Raw genomic sequence first — 27,266 nt, forward strand, 5'->3', positions numbered from 1 at the left:
CCATCTCTTCTTGCTAGTAACGCCTCCAGTCAGGACGCTTTCGGCGGGTTCCGTTAAAATGGCTGTTACTGAGAGTGGAAACCCAAAGCAAGAACAATCGTAGTGGGTACACCTTCATCCAGTAGTATCGCTGGTGTCTGATAAGGAAAATAAAAGACTGCAACGCAATGGCTGCCCTAGATCAAAAGTCCCCCAACGTCCTCCTTCAAAGTCTCTGCTGCAGGATCACTGGGAAGAGCGAAGGTAGCTATGATGCTAGCTAGTTAGATTGCCCTGGCGCGGTTATGTGCAGCTAGCCTGGTCTGTTGCTAGCTAGCATTAACAGTGATGCTGATATAACAGTTGTATGCCAGCGTTCAGCTCGCCATCTAGCTACAGTAGCTAACTAAGTTTGTAGTTAAGTTTGTGTGACAGCCAATGCTAGTTAGCTTAGGATAGCTAGTAACTGTACATCTAGCTAGCCAAGTCAGATGGTAGGCTATGTATGGACCCCAGCTAGCTAGCCATCTAGCTAACGTTAGCTCGACCCATATTTGTATTTAGGTGATGGCTACATCTAAGGCTTTAGCTAGCTAGCTAACTACCAAAAGTGTATCATAACTAGATATAGGTAGCGGCAGATACGGTTGACAACAGTCCAACCACGCCTTGTTCAAGTAAGTTAGCTAGTTAGGGATAGCTTGCTTGGCTTGCCAGGCTGCCAGAAAGTGTGCCTAATAAATTTGACTTTGATACCAATTATTGGTATACAGTCTTAAACAAAGCACTGCACAACCGTGGACATTTTCCTTACAAGGCAGAATGTTGAATACATTTACGTTTGAACTTACTATACCGGTTGTCTGTGCAGTTAGTCTTTCAGCTGCTCGAAATATGAGACAAAATATTCACCGTAAAGTATTGTTTAGCCGACTTTTTAGAGCGCAGGTACTGAAGTTTAATTTTCTATCACCTGGCACATGCTCAAAACCATGTAAACACCTGTTAGTATGCAGGTACTTACCGTCTTGTGCACGTGCCTTTGATCATGAGCAAACACATATTGATTGCCACACACACAGACCCGCGTTTTGAAGTCATTTAATAATACTTTCCTGTGGATATTTTGTCTCAAGTACCAACACCATAGACAATCGGCAGAGTAAGTTCATATATTTGAAACATTGGTGACAGACAAGGGACATTTCGGGGTTTTTTTCTATGTAAATGTACATGGTATTGCCTGCACAATTGAAGGCATGTTTCGCCACGTTTCGTGTCTACCAGAAAGTGTAAGATTGGGAGCTAGCTACTGATTGAGGGAAACGTTCTGCATCTGTAAGATTTGAACCAGTCTGAAAGATTCATTCACTAGCAGTGACATATGGTTTAGGAAAAGCCGATATTCCGTGCTCAATACTTCAACTCAACTCTATTTCACATTTCAGCTGAAGTAGCCCATCAGTTCCAGTATGCTGTGAGAGTCGTCGGGAGTAACTATGCTCCCACCATTGAGAGGGATGAGTTCCTAGTGTCAGAGAAGATCAAAAAAGAACGTGAGTGACCTATGACCTATGATTAGAGACATGAATGTGAGTGACCTAAACTGGACAGGTTTGCTGAGTGAATCCTCTTTGAGGGTCCATCTCGACGGTCGAAAGTAGCATCTGCACATCACTGGTTTGCGCTTTCTCTGTTACCTTTGCAGACATGCATCCTTTGTTAATGTGGTCTTTTGTTGTTGTTTTCCCAGTAGAGCTTTTCTGTCTCGTGTTAAAAGTGACAGCATTGTTCATTTGACAATAAAGAAATACGGTTGTTAAGAGTCTCCATAATAGTAAATCTCAATACATTTTGTTTGTAGTCGGAGTAATGCCACTAATGACCTTCTTATCGATCGCTAAGCATAGTAAAGTAAAACAGCACTTACCCATGTGCGGTGTGGAGTTGAGCCCCCTTTAATCAACTTGTGTTTTTGGAATTGGTCCATGTCTGTTTATTTAGTGGTCTGATTGTTTTTGTCTTGTCCTTTGGTTCTCCAGTGCTGAAGCAGAGGAGAGAGGGTGACGCTGCCCTGTTCTCTGAGCTCCACAGAAAGCTGCAGACTCAGGTCAGTCTTGTGTTCCAAATACCCTGGTGCATATGCATACTTGTATTAGCTTTGAAAGGAGAACAAATTGAGAATCTTTGTGTTTTGCTTTCCATTATCAGGGGGTGCTGAAACACAGGTGGTCCGTCTTATACCTGCTGCTCAGTCTCTGTGAGGACCCCAGGAAACCGTCCAGGGTGGGTATACTTGTCATTATACCACAGTGCTCTCAACACACACACACACACACACTAACCATAGCTATATATACAGTACAGTCAAAAGTTTGGACACACCTACTTATTCCAGGGTTTTGTTTGATTTTACTATTTTCTACATTGTAGAATAACATTGAAGACATCAGAACTATGAAATAACACACATCGAATCATGTAGTATCCAAAAAAGTGTTAAACAAATCAAAATATATTTTAGATTCTAAAAAGTAGCCACCATTTGCTTTGATGACCGCTTTGTACTCTTGGCATTCTCTCAACCAGTTTCACCTGGAATGCTTTTCCAACAGTCTTGAAGGAGTTCCCATATATGCTGAGCACTTGTTGGCTGCTTTTCCTTCACTCTGCGGTCCAACTCATCCAAAACCATCTCAATTGGGTAGAGATTGAGTGATTGTGGAGGCCAGGTTATCTGATGCAGCACTACATCACTCTCCTTCTTGTTCAAATAGCCCTTACACAGCGTGGAGGTGTTGGGTCATTGTCCTGTTGAAAAACAAATGATAGTCCCACTAAGTGCAAACCAGATACGATGGCGTATCACTGCAGAATGCTGTGGTAGCCATGCTGGTTAAGTGTGCCTTGAATTCTAAATCACTGACAGTGTCACCAGCACAGCACCATCACACCACCTCCTTCATGCTTCACTGTGGGAACCACACATTCAGAGATAATCCGGTCACCTACTCTCACATAGAAACGGCGGTTGTAACCCAAAATCTCTAATTTGGACTCATCAGACCAAAGGACAGATTTCCACCTGTCTAATGTCCATTGCTCGTGTTTCTTGGCCCAAGCAAGTCTCTTCTTCTTATTGGTGTCCTTTAGTAGTGGTTTCTTTGCAGCAATTCGAGCATGGAGGCCTGATTCACGCAGTTTCCTCTGAACAATTGATGTTGAGATGTGTCTGTTACTTGAACTCTGTGAAGCATTTATTTGGGCTGCAATTTCTGAGGCTCGTAACTCTAATGAGCTTATCCTTTGCAGCAGAGGTAACTCTGGGTCGGTCTTCCTTTCCTGTGGCGGTCCTCATGAGAGCCATTTTCATCATAGCGCTTGATGGTTTTTGCGACTGCACTTGAAGAAACTTTCAAAGTTCTTGAAATTTTCCATATTGACTGACCTTCATGTCTTAAAGTAATGATGGACTGTTTCTCTTTGCTTACTTGAGCTGTTCTTGCCATAATATGGACTTGGTCTTTTACCAAATAGGGCTATTTTCTAAATACCACCCCTACCTTGTCACAACACAACTGATTGATTGGCTCAAATGCATTAAGAAGGGAAGAAATTCCACAAATGAACTTTTAACAAGGCACAGCTGTTGATTGAAATACATTCCAGGTGACTACCTCATGAAGCTGGTTGAGAGATGCCTAGAGTGTGCAAAGTTGTCATCAAGGCAAAGGGTGGCTACTTTGAAGAATCTCAAATATAAAATATATTTTGATTTATTTAACACTTTTTTGGTTACTACATGATTCCATATGTGTTTTTTCATAGTTTCGATGTCTTCACTATTTTTCTACAATGTTGGAAATAGTAGAAATAAAGATAAACCTTTGTGTGTCCAAACTTTTGACTGGTACTGTAGATACAGAAAATGAAAGCATTTATTATCCTCCAGACTGCATCGTCAAAAACAGTAATTCCATCGCGGCCATGTTAGCTCTATAGAACTACATTAATAGCAGAAATAGCTATTCTATTAAATGTTCCATATTGTTCCACATTTGATTTATTTAATTGATACATCATTGATTTATTGATAGCATGTGTCATTCCCAGGTTGGCAGCTATGGGGCGCTGTTTGCCCAGGCCCTCCCCCGGGACGCCCACTCCACCCCGTTCTACTGCACTCGGCCCGGGAGCCTGCCCCTCAGCTACACCGAGCGCTCGGGGCCCGGGGGCACCCAGATCTCCACCAGCATGGGCACCAGTGGCATCAGCAGCCTGGGGGTGTACTCCCTCAACGGGCCCACACCCACCCCTCAGCCCCTGCTGGCCGGGTAAGACCAATTGATGGAACCCTGTTTGTCCGGTCAGCACCCAGGACTCCATAGTCAGTCGTACATGACTCTAGACTTTCTTCAGTCTTGTTCCTGTGGACTCGCAGGGAGTGCATGCGTTTGTTGTAGCTCAGCACCGCACCTGCATAACCAATGAACCTTCAGAATATGAAGGGGTCTTAAATTAGTAGGACATGTTTAAAAAAAAAACATTTTCTTTGTAGCCATTTGTTGTAGTAGGGTATTTCCATTCCGTTGTGAGCATCAATTATGCATGTCCTTCTCCACAACCCCACCAGCACTTGTGTATAATTACTCTGGCTATACTCGTCTAGTGCCAGGGTAAGTATCTGATTAGTGGGTGGTTGAGTGGATCATCATCAACACTATAAAAGTCATTTGGAGCTGAGGCATCGCTACAGTGGCGTGACTCTAAAGCCATTCTCTGCGGCAAGAGTCCCTCATTAACAGGCTATTGATGGTAATGGTCCTACAAGACAGTTTGCATTAGGAGAAGCAACATGTATAGGGGAAGAGTGATGCATGTCGAGGGGGAGGACAAATGTCTATAGTTACACGGATGTGAACATACAAAATGGTCTATTAAACATTTCTGTGTGTGCTCTCTCCAGACACCCACCCCAGACAGCAGGGCAGCAGCTGGGCTCTCGGCTGGCGTGGGCCCTCCCCAACACCTCCGCCCTGGCACCTACCTCACGGGCCCCGCTCGGCCCGCCACCCCATTCCACCCGGGCCCCCAGGCCACGCCATGACGGGGACCTCACTGGTGAGTTGTGGGTGGGGACTGACATTGTTGGGATGTATAGGCCTACTTTTTGTGTATGAAACTACATGGCGTTGTTGGGACATGCTTCACGGTTGGGGGACATTTTGTAACGTAGGCAGAAGGTGGGCAGGGGGCCTGTAATGGTGAAAGACACATTGCTCTCTGCACAGTGGCTCTGCAAACTGAATACTCAATATTTAACAGAAAGAGATTAGTTCGGAGGGAAATTGACCAAGTCTGCAATGAAATGTTCCCGTTCTGCAGTAGGCACCACCTCACATAATCACCTCATTTCATAAAGGTTTAGTTGCTCTCCCGGTATTTAATTTGTCTTGGTGCTCCACTGACAGGGTTGGGGGCTGACGTAAATAGATATATAGAGAGATACAGCACCTACTCATTCCAGGGTTTTTCTTTATTTGTGCTATTTTCTACATTGTAGAATAATAGTGAAGACATCAAAGATATAAGTCGCTCTGGATAAGAGCGTCTGCTAAATGATGTAAATGTATATGAATAACACATGGAATCATGTAGTAAGCAAAAAAGTGTTAAACAAATCAAAATATATTTTATATTTGTTTAACACTTTTTTGCTTACTACATGATTCATATGTGTTAATTCATAGTTTTGACATCTTCACTGTTATTCTACAATGTAGAAAGTAGTAAAAATAAAGAAAAACAATTGAATGAGTAGGTGTCCAAACTTTTGACTGGTTCTGTAACTTTTATGGCTTTCGTTAATGTTGTCCTACTTTTTGTTGTTGTTCTGAATCCTCGTTCTTCTTCTCCTCTCCAGCGGAGGTTGGTGAGGCTGCGCTGGTCCGAGACATCCTGTATGTCTTCCAGGGGATCGACGGCAAGTTCATTAAGATGAGCAACACCGACAACTGCTACAAGATCGACTCCAAGGTGACTTGAACATTCGGTCATACGTGAACAATGTCTATGCCAAGGTGTCTGTGGTATTTCAATTCGTGCCCTTTGTTCCTGAAATATTTCCCTGACGAATGCAAAAACGGATGACCAACTTCATAAGCTATTTGACCTTTTCACCGAGTGTACAAAACATTAGGAACACCTTCCTAATATTGAGTTGCACCCCCTTTTGCCCTCATAAGTCTCAATTTGTCAGGGCATGGACTACAGTGTCAAAAGCGTTCCACATGGATGCTGACCCACGTTGACTCCAATACTTCCCACAGTTGTCAAGTTGGCTGGATGTCCTTTGGGTGGTGGACCCTTCTTGATACACACAGGAAACTGTTGAGCGTGAAAAACCCAGCAGCATTGCACTTCTTGACACACTCAAACCGGTGTGCCTGGCATCTACTGCCATACCCCCCCGTTCAAAGGCACTAAAGTCTTTTGTCTGGCGCATTCACCCTCTGAATGGCACACGTACACAATCCATGTCTTAAGGCTTAAAAATTCTTCTTTAACCTGTCTCCTCCTTTTCATCTACACTGATTGAAGTGGATTTAACAAGTGATGGAAAGAGCAGGGATTCCTAATGTTTTGTACACTGCGTATATGTTAGTTAGTCAACATGTTGTGTTCAGACGCACCATGGCAGGTAGGTTAGCGGTTAAGAGCGGTGGGCCAGAAACCGAAAGTCTCTGGTTTGAATCCCCAAGCTGACCAGGGGAAAAATCTGTCTGTGCCCTTGAGCAAGGCACTTAACCCTAATTGCTCCTGTAAGTCTCTCTGGATAAGAGCGTCTTGCTAAATGACTAAAATGTTTAATGTAGACAGCGCCGTACTTCCATCCATACTAGCTAGACCAGTTATTGACAGATTACCCTGTTTTATCGCTAGCTGACTCCCTGACATCATGGCTGTTCTAGAACCGGCTGACCGACAGCATTTTTCAGATTCAGCTGTAGTGCTGCTGACATCAAGGCTGATGATCTGTTTCTAAAAGGGGTAAAAAGCTCGACAGATCAATAGTTGGCTCTTTGGTTAGGAGCCACGTCGATGGCGTCCCTCTATTATCCATCAAGGATTCATTACAACTTTCCTCCCTTCTAATATTCCTACAAATTACAGTCGGCCTGTTTCAGCTATACGTCTTCTCAGTATTCTATATAGCCTGCTGTCAATGCGCTGGCCTAGGAGCACTGTATCGGACAAGAACACTGGAGCCAAATCTAGCCGTCAAGGGTGTTTCCTGAGGTCTTTTTGAAGTTATCATTTACCCTATAAGCCCTATTCAATCTAACACGGTTTCCGGAATAATTAGAACAGAATACAGAAATGGAACATTATTAGAGACAATCATGTTTCATTATTCTGTCTAAAGTAGAGAAGGTGAGAATCAACACCTCATCCTCAAGACGACTCCGTCAGCAGAGAGAGACTGCAGACAGTTTTGGCTCCAGGCTTCTTGGCGAATGTCTTCAATCTGTGAAACAAGGGCCACGCTGACTACCATTTAAAAAAAAAAGTGAAATTAATTCTGAACAAACTGGTGTGAAAGGGATGAACCTTGAATTGGAATAGTCCTCCAACTGGCAAATGGCTCTGTAATAATACGGCTGATGTGTACCTATTCATGTTTCTGGGCTGAAGAGCGGAGCTGCTGTTCCTTTGGTGTTGCTGTAGTCATGGGAGGTTGTGGCGTGTGTGAGTGACTGAATGGTAACCTGGCAGCAGTAGAGGCACGTTTTCCGATTGTGAGTGTCTCGTGTCTATGGGGAGCCATACAGGACAGATGGTACACCCGGGGATAGTTAACTACCAACCTGGCAACCCCTTCACAGATTAAATGGGTTACTTTGACAGATATTCACAGTATTCCCTGTATTTTGTGCCTGTGTGTGCCTGCGTGTGCATTCTCCTGTTGTGACTTCTCCAGTGTGTTCCTAGGTGGTGCTCTGTAAGTCTCTGAGGGACACCAGTAGCCGATTGGCTGAGCTGGGCTGGCTCCACAACAAGATCAGGAAGTACACTGACTCGCGCAGTCTGGACCGAGCCTTCGGCCTGGTGGGACAGAGCTTCTGTGCCTCCCTGCATCAGGAACTGAAGGAATACTACAGACTTCTGGCAGTGCTGCACTCACAGGTAAGACACACCTTTCTCTACCTCTCAAAACACTGTACCGCCTTATTCAAGTGAATGAACTTTGTTCTTAGCCCTTCAAGAGGAAAAACCCATGTAGGCTACAGGACATGTAAAGGTGTGTTTGACAGTTGCAGGTGGAGGATGACCAGGGAGTGAACCTGGGAGTGGAGAGCAGTCTGACCCTCAGACGTCTCCTAGTCTGGACCTACGACCCTAAAGTCCGCCTCAAAACCCTGGCTGCCCTCGTTGACTTCTGCCAAGGTAGAGTTGTGTCTGTGGCGCCTGCTGATTGGTACCATCAAAGTATCCATTTAAATAGTGTGTGTGGTTCAAGTGTGTGGTTCAAATGTTGTGTGTGTGTGTGTGTGTGTGTGTGTGTGTGTAGGGAGGAAGGGAGGTGAACTGGCGTCAGCGGTCCATGCCTATGGGAAGACGGGGGACCCTCAGATGAGAGCTCTGGTGCAGCACATCCTCAGCCTGGTGTCACATCCCATCCTCAACTTCCTCTACCGCTGGATCTATGACGGAGAGCTGGAGGACACTTACCATGAGGTGCCGCATACACACCATATATTTAATATACACACCATATATTTAATATACACACCATATATACACTGCTCAAAAAAATAAAGGGAACACTTAAACAACACAATGTAACTCCAAGTCAATCACACTTCTGTGAAATCAAACTGTCCACTTAGGAAGCAACACTGATTGACAATAAATTTCACATGCTGTTGTGCAAATGGAATAGACAACAGGTGGAAATTATAGGCAATTAGCAAGACACCCCCAATAAAGGAGTGGTTCTGCAGGTGGTGACCACTTCTCAGTTCCTATGCTTCCTGGCTGATGTTTTGGTCACTTTTGAATGCTGGCGGTGCTTTCACTCTAGTGGTAGCATGAGACGGAGTCTACAACCCACACAAGTGGCTCAGGTAGTGCAGCTCATCCAGGATGGCACATCAATGCGAGCTGTGGCAAGAAGGTTTGCTGTGTCTGTCAGCGTAGTGTCCAGAGCATGGAGGCGCTACCAGGAGACAGGCCAGTATATCAGGAGACGTGGAGGAGGCCGTAGGAGGGCAACAACCCAGCAGCAGGACCGCTACCTCCGCCTTTGTGCAAGGAGGAGCAGGAGGAGCACGGCCAGAGCCCTGCAAAATGACCTCCAGCAGGCCACAAATGTGCATGTGTCTGCTCAAACGGTCAGAAACAGACTCCATGAGGGTGGTATGAGGGCCCGACGTCCACAGGTGGGGGTTGTGCTTACAGCCCAACACCGTGCAGGACGTTTGGCATTTGCCAGAGAACACCAAGATTGGCAAATTCGCCACTGGCGCCCTGTGCTCTTCACAGATGAAAGCAGGTTGACACTGAGCACATGTGACAGACGTGACAGAGTCTGGAGACGCCGTGGAGAACGTTCTGCTGCCTGCAACATCCTCCAGCATGACCGGTTTGGCGGTGGGTCAGTCATGGTGTGGGGTGGCATTTCTATAGGGGGCCGCACAGCCCTCCATGTGCTCGCCAGAGGTAGCCTGACTGCCATTAGGTACCGAGATGAGATCCTCAGACCCCTTGTGAGACCATATGCTGGTGCGGTTGGCCCTGGGTTCCTCCTAATGCAAGACAATGCTAGACCTCATGTGGCTGGAGTGTGTCAGCAGTTCCTGCAAGAGGAAGGCATTGATGCTATGGACTGGCCCGCCCGTTCCCCAGACCTGAATCCAGTTGAGCACATCTGGGACATCATGTCTCGCTCCATCCACCAACGCCACATTGCACCACAGACTGTCCAGGAGTTGGCGGATGTTTTAGTCCAGGTCTGGGAGGAGATCCCTCAGGAGACCATCCGCCACCTCATCAGGAGCATGCCCAGGCGTTGTAGGGAGGTCATACAGGCATGTGGAGGCCACACGCACTACTGAGCCTCATTTTGACTTGTTTTAAGGACATTATATCAAAGTTGGATCAGCCTGTAGTGTGGTTTTCCACTTTAATTTTGAGTGTGACTCCAAATCCAGACCTCCATGGGTTGATAAATTGGATTTCCATTGATTATTTTTGTGTGATTTTGTTGTCAGCACATTCAACTATGTAAAGAAAAAAGTATTTCATTCATTCAGATCTAGGATGTTATTTTAGTGTTCCCTTTATTTTTTGGAGCAATATATATATATATATATATATATATATATATATATATAGTTGAAGTCGGAAGTTTACATACACTTAGGTTGGAGTCATTAAAACTCGTTTTTCAACCACTCCACAAATTACTTGTTAACAAACTATAGTTTTGGCACGTCGGTTAGGGCATCTACTTTGTGCATGACACAAGTAATTTTTCGAACAATTGTTTACAGACCGATTATTTCACTTATAATTCACTGCATCACAATTCCAGTGGGTCAGAAGTTTACATACACTAAGTTGACTGTGCCTTTAAACAGCTTGGAAAATTCCAGAAAATTATGTCATGGCTTTAGATGCTTCTGATAGGGTAATTGACATCATTTGAGTCAATTGGAGGTGTGGATGTATTTCAAGGCCTACCTTCAAACTCAGTGCCTCTTTGCTTGACATCATGGGAAAATCAAAAGAAATGACCTCGGGGGGAAAAAAACTGTAGACCTCCACAAGTCTGGTTCATTCTTGGGAGCAATTTCCAAATGCCTGAAGGTACCAAGGTTCATCTGTACAAACAATAGTACGCAAGTATAAACACCATGGGACCACGCAGCCGTCATACCGTTCAGGAAGGAGACGCGTTCTGTCTCCTAGAGATGAACGTACTTTGGTGCGAAAAGTGCAAATCAATCCCAGAACAACAGCAAAGGACCTTGTGAAGATGCTGGAGGAAACCGGTACAAAAGTATCTATATCCACAGTAAAACGAGTCCTGTATCGATATAACCTGAAAGGCCGCTCAGCAAGGAAGAAGCCACTGCTCCAAAACCCCCATAAGAAAGCCAGAGTACGGTTTGCAACTGCACATGGGGACAAAGATCGTACTTTTTGGAGATATGTCCTCTGGTCTGATGAAACAAAAATGGAACCGTTTGGCCATAATGACCATCCTTATGTTTGGAGGAAAAAGGGGGACGCTTGCAAGCCGAAGAACACCATCTCAACCGTGAAGCACGGGGGTGGCAGCATCATGTTGTGGGGGTGCTTTGCTGCAGGAGGGACTGGTGCACTTCACAAAATGAATGGCATCATGAGGGAGGAAAATTATGTGGATATATTGAAGCAACATCTGAAGACATCAGTCAGGAAGTCAATGCTTGGTCGCAAATGGGTCTTCCAAATGTACAATGACCCCAAGCATACTTCCAAAGTTGTGGCAAAATGGCTTAAGGAAGTCAAGCTATTGGAGTGGCCATCACAAAGCCCTGACCTCAATCCTATAGAAAATGTGTGGGCAGAACTGAAAAAGTGTGTGCGAGCAAGGAGGTCTACAAACCTGACTCAGTTACACCAGCTCTGTCAGGAGGAATGGGCCAAAATTCACCCAACTTATTGTGGGAAGCTTGTGGAAGGCTACCCGAAACGTTTGACACAATTTAAAAGCGATGCTACCAAGTACTAATTGAGTGTATGTAAACTTTTGACCCACTGGGAATGTGATGAAAGAAATAAAAGCTGAAATAAATCATTCTCTCTACTATTATTCTGGCATTTCACATTCTTAAAATAAAGTAGTGATCCTAACTGACCTAAGACAGGGAATTTTTACTATAATTAAATGTCAGGAATTGTGAAAAACTGAGTTTAAATGTATTTCGCTAAGGTGTGTGTAAACTTCCGACTTCAACTGTATATGTATGTGTGTGTGTGTGTGTATGTATGTATGTATGTATGTGTGTGTGTGTGTGTGTGTGTGTGTGTGTGTGTATATATATATATATACGCACATTTTTTGTCCATGCAAATAACATCAAATTGATCAGAAATACAGTGTAAACATTGTTAATATTGTAAATGACTATTGTAGCTGGAAACAGCTGATTTTGAATGGAATATCTACATAGGCATACAGAGGCCCATTATCAGCAACCATCACTCCTGTGTTCCAATGGCACGTTGTGTTAGCTAATCCAAGTTTATAATTTTAAAACGCTAATTGATCATTAGAAAACCCTTTTGCAATTATGTTAGCACAGCTGAAAACTGTTGTTCCGATTTAAAGAAGCAATAAAACTGGCCTTCTTTAGACTAGTTGAGTATCTGGAGCATCAGCAGGTTCGATTATAGGCCACAAAACACCAGTCTCAACGTCAACAGTGAAGAGGCGACTCCGGGATTCTGGCCTTCTAGGCAGAGTTGCAAAGAAAAAGCCATATCTCAGACTGTCCAATAAAAATAAATATTAAGATGGGCAAAAGAACACACACTGGACAGAGGAACTCTGCCTAGAAGGCCAGCATCCTGGAGTCGCCTCTTCACTGTTGACGTTGAGACTGGTGTTTTGCGGGTACTATTTAATGAAGCTGCCAGTTGAGGACTTGTAAGGTGTCTGTTTCTGAAGCTAGGGTGCCCTTGATGACAGCTTTTACATTTATTTTTACTGCTCTAATTACCTTGGTAACCAGTTTAAAATAGCAATAAGGCACAGCTAAGGGGCTTTGTCCAGGCACGCCGCGATGCGTTGTGCGTAAGAACAGCCCGTAGCCATGGTATATTGGTCATATACCATACCCCATTTTGCCTTATTGCTTAAATATAATACACACACACTTCCATTAGTTTGTCAAGGTCAGAGTCCGGATGGTAGTTGCTGAGCTCAGGCTGAAGTGGACTCAGACAGACGTCAGACAGGTTCATCTCTGAGCTGAGATGGAGGGAAAGGGGGACGGGAGTGGGGGAGAGGGGGAGGGGTACGGCGGCCTTCCAAATGAGGATGGATGAGAGGACGGTAATGGGGAGCTGAGTGATCGCCCTCTCTTCTCTCTCTCCTCCCGTCTCTGTCCTTGCTCTCCATCCATCTCCACAACTACAGGACAGTAGAAGACCGTGAATCTAGTCCTAATGCACCTGCTGCCGAATCGCCCTATCAGACTCCGTCTACCTGTGACTAAGTGCTGATTGGGCGAGCACAGGAGAGTTGTAGCGGCTTTCAAGACCAACTACCAAGCTATTCTCAGAAGGGAACGCTTCAAAGGGCACAATGTATTTACGCCCCCTGTATTGACCCTCCCCGTAGCAGGGCTAAGTTATAGTTATGGAGCTGTTCCTTCCCAGCAGAGGGGAATGAGGGGATGGCTCTGAAGCTTACAGGCACCTCAGTCAGCCCAGGGTGCGGCTGGGTGGTGGTGTTAGACTGTAAACCCTTATTATGACAAGAAGAGCGGAAATTAAAATAAAACTTGATATATACTTTTTGTTTACTAAAAGGCTTTTCAATCCCCCTTATTGTACCCCCTAGGAGAGAAGTCTTCACCTTGTAACACTGATGTCTATTTATCGGCATCCATTTTGGTTTTCAAGTTGAACCACTGGCTCAGTGACGATCATGATTGAGAGATGGAACCACCATTCACTTTCTTTCCATTACTGTAATAAGTATCCATTGTTGTAGTAATTTCCTGTGTTGTTTGGCTATAGTTGAGTCCTGTCTTTTAAGGTGTGATTGTGATGGGGATTCCTCTCCCTGCAGTTCTTTGTGGCGTCTGACCCCACGGTGAAGACAGACAGACTGTGGCACGACAAGTACTCACTGAGGAAGTCCATGATACCCACCTTCATCACCATGGACCAGGCCCGCAAGGTAGACACACACACTAACACCAATTATCTCATCCTTAACATAAAAAATACAAGCTTTGCATTCACATGTCACTTTTGCTCGCTCTCTCTTTCTCTTCGGTCTCTGTAGGTTCTGCTCATTGGAAAGTCCATTAACTTCCTGCATCAGGTGTGCCATGACAGAACCTCACCAGGGAAGATCACTCCGGCCTCCAAGTCTACAGACTCCCCCAAAGATGGTACGCTCTCTGACCTCTCTCCCCCACCTCAACACACTGTGAAAGGGGCTAGCTCAATACAACACTGGCATTTGGTGTTTGGTACACATTTCTACATAATATACCTTCAGAGAGTGTGTATTGAGCAGGCAGTGTCTTTCGAAGGAGTAGAGAAGCCTTGGTCTTGCCATAGTAGTGTTTGTAGCTAGTGAGAGCAGAGCTGCATTGATCTGTTTGGCATCAGAACTGGTTGTACTGTTATGGTACTTACTGTCGTATCGACTGGATTTAGTCTCACTCCTCTCTCCGTCGCTGATCAATGGTTTTCCAGTTCCTTCCTTAGCCTCGTCCTTGAGGGGAATGACTGCACACTGACTGGCTTTGGAAGGGGAGGGGTTGTATTTTTACCCTGTCTGTCCCAATGCTACCCTATTCCCTTTATAGTGCACTACTTTTGACCAGAACCTTATGGGTCAAAGGTAGTGCATTATGAAGCCCCCGGTCAAAGGTAGTGCATTATGAAGCGAATAGGGTGCTATTTGGGATGCAGACTCCATCTTGAGTTATAAATACAGAGTTCAGCAAACTGTCTGAGAGATGAGTTTAATATGCATCATGTAGTGCCAACTCCAGTACCCACATAATGACCACAGATAATAACTCTCTCTCTCCCCCTTCCCTCTCTCGCACCCCGTCCTCTCTCTCCCCCGCTCTCTCTCTGTAGCTGCAGAGCTGTTATCAGACCTGGAGGGGGCGTTCCAGGGGAAGATAGATGCAGCCTACTTTGAAACCAGCAAGTACCTGCTGAATGTCCTCAACCAGAACTATCTGCTGCTGGAGCACCTGCAGGCCATGAGACGATACCTGCTGCTGGGCCAGGGAGACTTCATACGCCACCTCATGGACCTGCTCAAGTTAGTACACACACACACACACACACACACACACACACGCACACACACAGGTATACAGACAGATGGGTACGCACAAATACACCCCACCCACCCCATCCTATATGTGATTTATATTGACCTTAGTGTTTGTCCCTACAGACCAGAGCTGGCCCGCCCAGCCACCACTCTGTACCAGCACAACCTGACCGGCATCCTGGAGACAGCCGTGAGGGCCACCAACGCCCAGTATGACAACGCTGAGATCCTCAAGAGACTGGACGTACGCCTGCTGGAGGTAGGCTACAGCTCATACCATTACTACTATCGTAGGCTACAGCTCATACCATTACTACTATCGTAGGCTACAGCTCATACCATTACTACTATCGTAGGCTACAGCTCATACCATTACTACTATCGTAGGCTACAGCTCATACCATTACTACTATCACAGGCTACAGCTCATACCATTACTACTATCACAGGCTACAGCTCATACCATTACTACTGTCATACCATTACTACTATCATAGGCTACAGCTCATACCATTACTACTGTCACGGGCTACAGCTCATACCGTTACTACTGTCATAGGCTACAGCTCATACCATTACTACTATCATAGGCTACAGCTCATACCATTACTACTGTCATACCATTACTACTATCATAGGCTACAGCTCATACCGTTACTACTGTCACAGGCTACAGCTCATACCATTACTACTATCACGGGCTACAGCTCATACCATTACTACTATCACGGGCTACAGCTCATACCATTACTACTATCACAGGCTACAGCTCATACCATTACTACTATCACAGGCTACAGCTCATACCATTACTACTATCACAGGCTACAGCTCATACCATTACTACTATCACAGGCTACAGCTCATACCATTACTACTATCACAGGCTACAGCTCATACCATTACTACTATCATAGGCTACAGCTCATACCATTACTACTAGTCACACATAGTGTAACATTCCAGTAGCCTGTATGTAAACTGAATTGATTTCAACATTGTTTAACTATACGAAACAGAACCACTCAGTGTGGCCCGTGTGGCTCAGTTGGTAGAGCATGGTGTTTGCAACGCCAGGGTTGTGGGTTCGATTCACACGGGGGACCAATACGGATAAAAAAAATTTTTTTTAAATGTATGAAATGTATGTATTCACTTACTGTAAGTCGCTCTGGATAAGAGCGTCTGCTAAATGACTAAAATGTAAATGTACTATCACAGGCTACAGCTCATACCATTACTACTATCACAGGCTACAGCTCATACCATTACTACTGTCGTAGGCTACAGCTCATACCATTACTACTATCGTAGGCTACAGCTCATACCATTACTACTATCGTAGGCTACAGCTCATACCATTACTACTATCGTAGGCTACAGCTCATACCATTACTACTATCGTAGGCTACAGCTCATACCATTACTACTATCGTAGGCTACAGCTCATACCATTACTACTATCGTAGGCTACAGCTCATACCATTACTACTATCGTAGGCTACAGCTCATACCATTACTACTGTCACAGGCTACAGCTCATACCATTACTACTATCACGGGCTACAGCTCATACCATTACTACTATCACGGGCTACAGCTCATACCATTACTACTATCACGGGCTACAGCTCATACCATTACTACTGTCATGGGCTACAGCTCATACCATTACTACTGTCATGGGCTACAGCTCATACCATTACTACTATCACGGGCTACAGCTCATACCATTACTACTGTCATGGGCTACAGCTCATACCATTACTACTGTCATGGGCTACAGCTCATACATTACTACTATCACGGGCTACAGCTCATACCATTACTACTGTCATGGGCTACAGCTCATACCATTACTACTGTCATGGGCTACGGCTCATACCATTACTACTGTCATGGGCTACGGCTCATACCGTTGCTACTATCACGGGCTACAGCTCATACCGTTACTACTATCACAGGCTACAGCTCATACCGTTACTACTATCACGGGCTACAGCTCATACCATTACTACTATCACGGGCTACAGCTCATACCATTACTACTGTCATGGGCTACAGCTCATACCATTACTACTGTCATGGGCTACAGCTCATACATTACTACTATCACGGGCTACAGCTCATACCATTACTACTGTCATGGGCTACAGCTCATACCATTACTACTGTCATGGGCTACGGCTCATACCATTACTACTGTCATGGGCTACGGCTCATACCGTTGCTACTATCACGGGCTACGGCTCATAACATTACTACTATCACAGGCTACAGCTCATACCATTACTACTATCACGGGCTACAGCTCATACCATTACTACTATCACGGGCTACAGCTCATACCATTACTACTGTCATGGGCTACAGCTCATACCATTACTACTGTCATGGGCTACGGCTCATACCATTACTGCTGTCATGGGCTACGGCTCATACCATTACTGCTGTCATGGGCTTCAGTTCATACCATTACTGCTGTCAGGCTACAGCTCATACCATTACTACTATCACGGGCTACAGCTCATACCATTACTACTGTCACGGGCTACAGCTCATACCATTACTACTGTCATGGGCTACGGCTCATACCGTTACTACTGTCATGGGCTTCAGTTCATACCATTACTGCTGTCAGGCTACAGTTCATATCATTACTACTGTCACGGGCTACAGCTCATACCATTACTACTGTCACGGGCTACAGCTCATACCATTACTACTGTCATGGGCTACGGCTCATACCATTACTGCTGTCACGGGCTTCAGCTCATACCATTACTACTGTCACGGGCTACAGCTCATACCATTACTACTGTCACGGGCTACAGCTCATACCATTACTACTGTCACGGGCTACAGCTCATACCATTACTACTGTCACGGGCTACAGCTCATACCATTACTACTGTCACGGGCTACAGCTCATACCATTACTACTGTCACGGGCTACAGCTCATACCATTACTACTGTCACGGGCTACGGCTCATACCGTTACTACTGTCACGGGCTTCAGTTCATACCATTACTACTGTCACGGGCTACAGCTCATACCATTACTACTGTCACGGGCTACAGCTCATACCATTACTACTGTCACGGGCTACAGCTCATACCATTACTACTGTCATGGGCTACGGCTCATACCATTACTGCTGTCATGGACTTCAGTTCATACCATTACTGCTGTCAGGCTACAGCTCATACCATTACTGCTGTCAGGCTACAGCTCATACCATTACTACTGTCACGGGCTACAGCTCATACCATTACTACTGTCATGGGCTACGGCTCATACCGTTACTACTGTCATGGGCTTCAGTTCATACCATTACTGCTGTCAGGCTACAGTTCATATCATTGCTACTGTCATGGGCTTTATCTCAGTGGGCTAACACGGTATTGAGTCAGGGGTTTGAAACACAACCTGGTAACCCGTGGCTCAAGACTGTTAGCCCTCTGAACTGAACCCTAGATGGTTGATGTACACGTGTCACTGTTACCTATTGGATTTCAAACTGTCAACTTGTTATCCCTCTGAACTAAAGCCTGGTCATCAACCCATCTGTGCTCCTTCTGTAGGTGTCTCCCGGGGATACGGGCTGGGACGTCTTCAGTTTAGACTACCACGTAGAGGGTCCTATCGCCACGGTAACCACAGCACTTTATATACATACACATACCATCCTATCTGGTGTTGCCTTGTCTCTCTCCACACACACACACACACACACACACACACACACACACACACACACACACACACACACACACACACACACACACACACACACATGCACCCTCACAAACAATCCAATAAGCTTCTCCTCTTCATTCATCTATAAAAGCCCACCTGGAGCATCAGATCGTTGTTTCTTTCTGCTCTGTTATACATGTTCACTCACAGGCCACCAGTCAACCATGTTAGATGAAGTCAAGTGCTGGCTGGTTTTGTGTTGTTCTGTGAGGTGGTGAGAGAACATGTGTAAATGCTGTGCTTCCCTTTGACAGGTGTTCACTCAGTCTCTCTCTCTTCACTCTGTCTCCTTTCTCTGTCTAATTTGTGTCTCTTTCTCTCTCTCTGTCTCCTTTGTCTCTCCCTTCTTGCTTTCTGTTTCTCTCGCTGGTTCTGGCTGTGGCAGGTGTTTACGCGGGAGTGCATGAGCCACTACCTGCGGGTGTTCAACTTCCTGTGGCGAGCCAAGCGTATGGAGTACATCCTCACCGACATCTGGAAGGGACAGATGTGCAATGCCAAGCTGCTTAAGAGCATGCCAGGTGAGGGGACACACACACACACACACAACCATGTAGTTCCCTCTCACCTCCAGCAGAGGGAGTCATGTACCGAAGAGCTGTAGATGAGGCAGCCAGGGTAACATGTTAGATGTTGTGTTACAGAGCTGTCTGGCGTGCTGCACCAGTGCCACATCCTGGCCAATGAGATGGTCCACTTCATCCACCAGATGCAGTACTACATCACCTTCGAGGTCAGGGGTCGTACTTTTCATTCATTTATCTAGAGACCACTGGGCTCACCTAGCCTCTCCCTCTCTAGTCCTCTTTCACCCCTCTCACACTCTCCCTCCTCCCTTGGCTGTCTGGGTCTCTGGCTGTCTGGGTCTCTGGCTGTGTGTGTACAGGTGCTAGAGTGTTGTTGGGATGAGCTGTGGAACAAGGTAGAGAAGGCCCAGGATCTAGACCACATCATCGCTGCCCACGAAGAATTCTTAGACTCTGTCATCTCCCGCTGCCTACTGGACACCAACAGCAGGGTGAGACACACACACACACACGTATGCTCATACACTCTAACAGACACTTACTGACATCCACTTCTCTTTGACCTGCACTGTTGGCGCTTAAGGGGATACTTCGGGATGTTGGCAATTAGGCCCTTTATCTATTTTCCCCAGAGTCAGATGAACTTGTGGATAAACTTTCATGTCTCTGTGTCCAGTATGAAGGAAGTTGGAGGTAGTTTCGTGACCCAATGCTAACTAGTGTTACCGCAATGACTGGAAGTCTATGGGTATTTACTAGCATGCTAGCAGATACCCATAGACTTAGTCGTTGTGCTAACGCTAGTTAGCAATTGCGCTAGCGGTAGTTAGCAACTTCCTTCAGAGTGCATGCAGAGGCTTAACAAATGGTATCAGCGAGTTCATCTGACGCTGGGGAAGTAGATAAAGGGCCTCATTGTCAAAATCTCTAAGTATCCCTTTAAGAATGTTCCTGTACCCAGCTATTACATCTGCGACCCTGTACATGTGACTAATAAACTCTAATCTAAAATGTTTTTCTCTCCCGATATCCTCTCTCCAGTCCTTGTTGAACCAGCTGAGGGCTATCTTTGACCAGATCATAGAGTTCCAGAGTGCCCAGGACTCTCTGTACCGCTCTGCCCTGGAGGAACTCACCCTGCGGCTGCAGTACGAGGAGCGGAAGAAGCAGAGGGATTCTGAGGTAGAAGGATCAGGGCTTGAAGTGGACTGAAATGGCTGCCAGCACTTAGGGCTGTTACGGTGACCGTATTACCGCCATAACGGCAGTCATGAAGGCAGTCAAATTCCACATGACTGTTTAGTCAGGGTAATTAGGCTTCTCCAAGCTCTGATGCTGCTGGTGGTCATAAGTAGCCTACCAAACTTGCTAACTGCCTGGTACTCGGCACTCTATTGTCCCTCTAATCACTCTGAAATCAATGCAAATGTTTTCGAAAATCTAATCAAACACTTTATGAGAGCTCATGTTGCATAACATTTCTATAGGCTATGCAATTGCGTGAGAAAACAGAGTGATGGCTTCTATTAAAAAGAGGAGGATCCCATCAGCTTTCTATTGGCTAGGCCTACTGTATTTTATTTTAAACAGGAGTATAACCTACCTGGCTGGCATGAAGATAAACGCGTCCTCCATTTGCTATTTAATTGCCTAGATGTATTTTTATCCCTCTGCCCCAGTTTCGAGGCAGGTGCATGATAATGGTCCATTCTAAATCAAAACAGATTTGTTTCACAACTAAAGTGGCCAAATAACTTCTAAAATGCACATTTATCCGCTTTACAATGGGTGTAGAGCCTAACTGGCATAAATACGCAGCGCGGGAGTTGCAAGTTTGGGGAAGATCATTTTCACCATTAAAATGCACCTTTTTATAGTAAAAGCATTACAGGCATAATCTGTAACTTTTGAATGTGGTGTTTTCCAGTTAATGGAACATTTGCGCTTATAGCCATGTGTGCATTGCTGTGCATATAATGTGAAGAAATAGCCTAATAGTTTATCAACATTTTAAGCTAAACGTTCTGATCTGTTGCATCAGCCTCATTGCGTAAAAAATGTTTTTTGATTCGAGTGGTTGTATTAATTTGGGATCTATCGCATCCCACAACTGTCCCAGACTATTTGGAATATTTATTTCTCACACAAAATATAGAATAGGTCAACTTTTGTACTAGGGGGGGATAGTAGATTGACATAGGCTAGTGCTTTTGCTGTTCGTTAGGCCTACTCATCTTGTTGGCTGACGAAAAGTAAATGTAGACAGTTCTTCCACTATCTTCAATATGCACCTCGGAATTGGATAAGGACTGGCGCAGTTGCGTCCCCGATGTCTGTCTTCACTTGCAGCCTATGAGAAAGACTAGATCACGTGACAGAGAGCCATGTGAGTGAGAGGTGCTTTTTTTAGGGGCATTACGGTGACACAAAGGGGATGCCGCCGGGAAATTTGAGTCATTATCAAGTGCTTGTCAAATTGTGAATGAGAGACTGATGAAGTGTGTACAGCCTGCACAAAAAAACAAAGCAGAGCTCATGACTTTCAAGCAACTTTTTTCAAATCATCATCAGAGTCGCATCATGCAGCCTTACAATGTATAAAAAAATCTAAACATACAGCTCAACATTTGTATCACAACTAAAGGTACATAAATAACTGTTAAGTACCTGTTTCTTTGTTACCTGCTCAACACAGAATAGCTGCATGTGGGCACTCCCTCAAATCTTTTGGAGAAAGTATCCTTTATATTTTATTCCGTTTTGTTCAATTGTATTTTTCATACTATAAAATAATGCCACGGAATTCTAAGTAAATCTTGTCTGCTAAATGAGTGTAGCCCACAGCCATATGGCATAGCTAGATCAGGACCTAACATAAGGACAACTCAGAGTATGCTATTCTGTTCTTCTGAAATAGACTACATTTTCTTTATATCATGTTTCTTTAGACCTGTCTAAAATAAATAATGGATTTATTGTGAAAGTGTGGGCTATAGTACATGGATTTATTAGACTTTCTGAAATGTAGACGTTCCATAGGTCTGCATCAGTGTGGAAGCCAGGAGATGCTAGATGTGTTAATGTTCATCAACGGTCAGTTACTGTGAGACTGGCAGTTATTTGCTTGACGATCACCGGCTGATGAAGTTTCGTGACTGCCACAGCCCTACCTCTTTATATTTAGGTTCCGGTACTCTGCAATATTTTGAAGCCAATATTCTATAAGAGGTGCCGGTACTCAAGCAGTAGAACATTTGAGGTGTTGGTATTCAGTACCGGTGTGTACTGGCCCAATTCAACTACTTATAATGATGATAACTTTTAGTTATAGAGCGCAATTGGAGGGCCATGTAGTCTTCAGAGAGTCCCATGTCCTGTTTGTTCTAAGTCGTCTGGAACCCAGCCAGGGGACAACTCAAGTTCCCTGCTTAATGGCCATTGGCCATTCTGGTGTTGTTGTCATTCTATTGATTTAACAGGCCCTGAGCATCAGACTATTAAACTCTAAGTGTTTAGAAAAACAAACACCGCCTCGGCGTTTGCCAAGTTTCTCTTTTAATAGCTTGTAAATAAGACTGAGGTCCAAGGTAAAAGGGTTTGGGGTGACAGAAGCTGTTGGTCAGTGATTGGGGGCATATTGGATTTTATATTAACTTTAAATATTGGGCATTGTGTGTTACATGAATGAGAAGTATGTGAGTAGAGAAGACATTAAAGGTCATGTCTCTATGGGGAGAATGCTGGGGTCATAGAGCGGGAATCTGAAACAGTTTAGAATGGATGTTAGTTACCCATTTACTGAAGTGAAGAGATGGCACTGGTTACTCTTTCAAATCAAATTTTATTATTCACATGCGCCGAATAGAACAGGTGTAGACCTTACAGTGAAATGCTTAGTTGAGGTAATATGTACATGTAGGTAGAGTTATTAAAGTGACTATGCATAGATGATAGCAACAGTTAGTAGCAGTGGTGTTAAAGGGGGGGGGGCAGGCAATGCAAATAGTCTGGGTAGCCATTTGATTAGATGTTCAGGTGTCTTATGGCTTGGGGGTAGAAGCTGTTTAAAAGCCTCTTGGACCTAGACTTTGCTCTCCGGTACCGCTTGCCGTCTGGTAGCAGAGAGAACAGTCTATGACTACGGTGGCTGGAGAATTTTTAGTTTCTTCCTCCGACACCACCTGGTATAGAGGTCCTGGATGGCAGGAAGCTTGGCCCCAGTGATGTACTGGGCCGTACGCTGTACCCTCTGTAGTGCCTTGCGGTCGGAGGCCGAGCAGTTGCCATACCAGGCAGTGATGCAACCAGTCAGGATGCTCTCGAAGGTGCAGCTGTAGAACCTTTTGAGGATCTGAGGACCCATGCCAAATCTTTTCAGTCTCCTGAGGGGGAATAAGTTTTGTCGTGCCCTCTTCACAACTGTCTTGGTGTGCTTGGACCATGTTAGTTTGTTGGTGATGTGGACACCAAGGAACTTGAAACTCTCAACTTGTTTCACTACAGCCCCGTCGATGAGAATGGGGGCATGCTCGGTCCTCCTTTTCCTGTGGTCCACAACCATCTCCTTTGTCTTGATCACGTTGTCCTGGCACCACACGGCCAGGTCTCGTCGTTGTCGGTGATCAGGCATACCACTGTTGTCATCGGCAAACTTAATGATGGTGTTGGAGTCGTGCCTGGCCGTGCAGTCATGAGTGAACAGGGGGTACAGGAGGGGACTGAGCATGCACCCCTGAGGGGCCCCTGTGTTGAGGATCAGTGTGGCGGGTGTGTTGTTACCTACCCTTACCACCTGGGGGCGGCCCGTCAAGAAGTCCAGAATCCAGTTGCAGAGGGTGGTGTTTATTCCCAGGGTTCTTAGCTTATTGATGAGCTTTGATGGCACTATGGTGTTGAACGTTGAGTTGTAGTCAATGAATAGCATTCTCATGTAGGTGTTTTTTTTGTCCAGGTGGGAAAGGACAGTGTGGAGTGCAATAGAGATTGCATCGTCTGTGGATCTGTTGTGGCGGTATGCAAATTGGAGTGGGTGTAGGGTTTCTGGTACCACACTGATGCTGCAGCAACAAAGTTGCGTCTGAAATTTGACACCTCTAATGTTGCCTGTGTGTGTGTTTTCAGGGTGAGTGGGGCGTGACGGCTGAACAGGAGGCAGAGGAGAACAGGAGGATCCAAGAGTTCCAGGAGACCATACCAAAAATGCGCTCTCAGCTACGGATACTAACACACTTCTACCAGGTATGGGTCTTACTCTCTTCTCACTGCTACAGTGGCTTTCACTAGGACCGTCTGGTTGTCTGTGGTAGTGTTCAGTGGATAGGACCGTCTGGTTGTCTGTGGTAGTGTTCAGTGGATAGGACCGTCTGGTTGTCTGTGGTAGTGTTCAGTGGATAGGACAGTCTGGTTGTCTGTGGTAGTGTTCAATGGATAGGACCGTCTGGTTGTCTGTGGTAGTGTTCAGTGGATAGGACAGTCTGGTTGTCTGTGGTAGTGTTCAGTGGATAGGACAGTCTGGTTGTCTGTGGTAGTGTTCAGTGGATAGGACCGTCTGGTTGTCTGTGGTGGTGTTCAGTGGATAGGACAGTCTGGTTGTCTGTGGTGGTGTTCAGTGGATAGGACAGTCTGGTTGTCTGTGGTGGTGTTCAGTGGATAGGACAGTCTGGTTGTCTGTGGTAGTGTTCAGTGGATAGGACAGTCTGGTTGTCTGTGGTAGTGTTCAGTGGATAGGACAGTCTGGTTGTCTGTGGTAGTGTTCAGTGGATAGGACCGTCTGGTTGTCTGTGGTAGTGTTCAGTGTATAATATCTGTGGTTGGTTGTGCTCCTTCTCAGGGCATAGTGCAGCAGTTCCTGGTGCTGATAATGACTAGTCCAGACGAGAGCCTGCGCTTCCTCAGCTTCAGACTGGACTTCAACGAGCACTACCGGGCCAGAGACCCCCGTCTGAGGGCCTCGCTGGGGGCCACCAGGGGCCGACGGCCCTCCAACATCTGACGGACACCACCATGTCACAACATAGGGACAGAGAGCCACACGGAATCTGCCTTGATAGTATTTATATATGACATGAAGATGACATCAAATTAGGGCTAGATGGAATGTTGTGATGACATCACAATAGAACCAGACAGAACATTGACATCACAAAAGAGCCAGACAGAATCTGTTGTGATGACATCATTATAGAGCCAGGTGGAGATAATGCCGCATTCAAAACAACTAGGAACTCTGAAATCTCCGACTTCAGTGCGTTCAAAACAACTAGGAACTCGGTAAAAAACAAGCTCCAACTGGGAAAAATCGTTTTGAACGGTCATCCAACTCGGAATTCCAAGCCGGAAACTCGGGCCTCTTTCCAGAGCTCCGACTTTCCGACCTAAAGATCACTGACGTAATGATTTGACCTAGTTTTTTTTCTCAGAATTCCCAGTTGTCTTGAATGTGCCATAAGAGAATGATGTAGTGGTGACTTCACAGATTCCATTTGGCCCTGCATTTTAACACCTCAAGACAAATAGGGCTAACTGGGATTCATTTCACTATGACATAAACAAACAGAACATTTTGAAACCCTGCCTCCTCCCCCAATGTCATTGGTAAATTACTCACACAAACAAACACACACTCAATTCACCACACACACACACATCCACGTTTCCCACTCTTTCACAGTCCCCTCTTGGGAGATGTGGTTTTAGAAGCCTGTCATTTTAGTACTCAGCATCCAGCTGTGTTCACCCTCACCTCTTCGAGGTGTCTGATAGGCTACCATCACCGTGTGAATTTCATATTGTACATTTGATAATGAACAGGATGTCTTGATTTGATTGGTTTGTTTACATGTTCTGTGAATATTTTGTTTAGTTTTTCTTACTGACGTTTGTTTATTTTTCATACCAGTGTCTTAAAAGTCTGCGGTGTGTTTTATAACTGTTAATAAACACTGTTATAGCTGTTTAACAACTGTATTATGGAACCAACACAGCAGGCTCCCACCCACCTCTCTAAAGAGATTCAAAAACAGTGCCCACAGCCCCTAAGGCTAAAAGACGGACAGACGTTAGGATTTTATTAGTGTTTTGTATTATTTAACTGGGTTTCTCTTGATTCTCCTCTGTTCTGCATGTCAAACTGTCATGTTGAACCAGCTCAATTCCTTAATTGTACAAGACAGATTTGTCAAACGTGTTGCACCCAACTTATGCCACTTTTCTCTCCTGACCGCTCAGACAAACCTGGGAAAATACTTTTGTCATACTGCGACATTAAACCTTGAAGAAGCTACAAGTGGAATGGTAACTGTATGGTGACATAACTTGCCTTTCTAAACCCTCCCATGATGGAGTGTTCTGTAGTATTCGGGTGCATCTCAATAGTCAGAGGTGGCTTCCTCGCCTCCCTTCCCTTCTCACTGATCTGAAAGCGATATGGAAGATGCTTACCAGGACTTGCTTTCATTCACCTGTCAGCAGAGCAGATGAAGGAAAGGAGGAAATGAAGCTATTGGATGCGTCCTAAATGGCACCATTACATAATAGGGTGCCATTTGAGATGCAGAGTTAGAGATGCACCCTTTAGTGTTTTAACCCCTCCAGGCAGGCTCTCCTGTCTTTCTTTCCAATCACAAGTTCTCATCAGGGCGTGCCAAGAGAAGATGCTACCGGAAGACCTCTGTCTGTAAATCCTGTCCATTGTATAGCACAGATGTATAGAAATGACATGCCATGGACACAAACATCCTGTCATCTCTTTAATAATAAAGTCAAGTTTTTTAACAGTTTGTACTTCGTTTTTTTATGTCAGCATCAGGGGTGCATTCTAAGTAGACTATAACAGGGCCTTTGTCTAAAAAAGTAAAGTATTTTCTAATACATTTAATTTAATACATCACGCTCCCGGTGAGTTTTTTTCTTGCA

General features: G+C 45.1%; 1 protein-coding gene across 2 annotated transcripts; it reads left to right on the forward strand.

Moving 5' to 3' along the window:
• On the forward strand, positions 1 to 27,129 carry tubgcp3 (tubulin gamma complex component 3). Of its 2 annotated transcripts, none has more exons than XM_029756915.1 (21): positions 1 to 243; positions 1,428 to 1,535; positions 2,022 to 2,089; positions 2,191 to 2,265; positions 4,093 to 4,313; positions 4,946 to 5,100; positions 5,903 to 6,015; positions 7,972 to 8,166; positions 8,301 to 8,427; positions 8,552 to 8,718; positions 13,829 to 13,939; positions 14,048 to 14,156; positions 14,860 to 15,049; positions 15,188 to 15,323; positions 18,651 to 18,719; positions 19,211 to 19,346; positions 19,470 to 19,558; positions 19,712 to 19,843; positions 20,394 to 20,534; positions 24,474 to 24,590; positions 25,183 to 27,129. In XM_029756915.1, exons 1-21 carry the CDS (start codon positions 168 to 170, stop codon positions 25,342 to 25,344), a joined length of 2,697 nt encoding a protein of 898 aa, XP_029612775.1. In that variant the 5' UTR covers positions 1 to 167; the 3' UTR covers positions 25,345 to 27,129. The 2 variants fall into 2 exon arrangements, with proteins under 2 accessions (XP_029612775.1, XP_029612774.1); XM_029756914.1 differs by having other exon boundaries at positions 2 to 243; positions 8,295 to 8,427.
• The last annotated feature ends 137 nt before the right edge of the window (positions 27,130 to 27,266 follow it).

Source organism: Salmo trutta, chromosome 6 (genome assembly GCF_901001165.1).
Source record: "Salmo trutta chromosome 6, fSalTru1.1, whole genome shotgun sequence".
NCBI classification, from domain to species: domain Eukaryota; kingdom Metazoa; phylum Chordata; class Actinopteri; order Salmoniformes; family Salmonidae; genus Salmo; species Salmo trutta.

What these genes read in the sequence shown, in the direction of transcription:
- tubgcp3 (XM_029756914.1), top strand. Translation starts at nt 168, where the DNA reads ATGGCTGCCCTAGATCAAAAGTCCCCCAACGTCCTCCTTCAAAGTCTC. An exon ending in ACCCCAGGAAACCGTCCAGG is followed by an intron (nt 2,266 to 4,092) that starts GTGGGTATACTT and finishes TGTCATTCCCAG; the next exon opens with GTTGGCAGCTATGGGGCGCT. An exon ending in CCATGGACCAGGCCCGCAAG is followed by an intron (nt 13,940 to 14,047) that starts GTAGACACACAC and finishes CGGTCTCTGTAG; the next exon opens with GTTCTGCTCATTGGAAAGTC.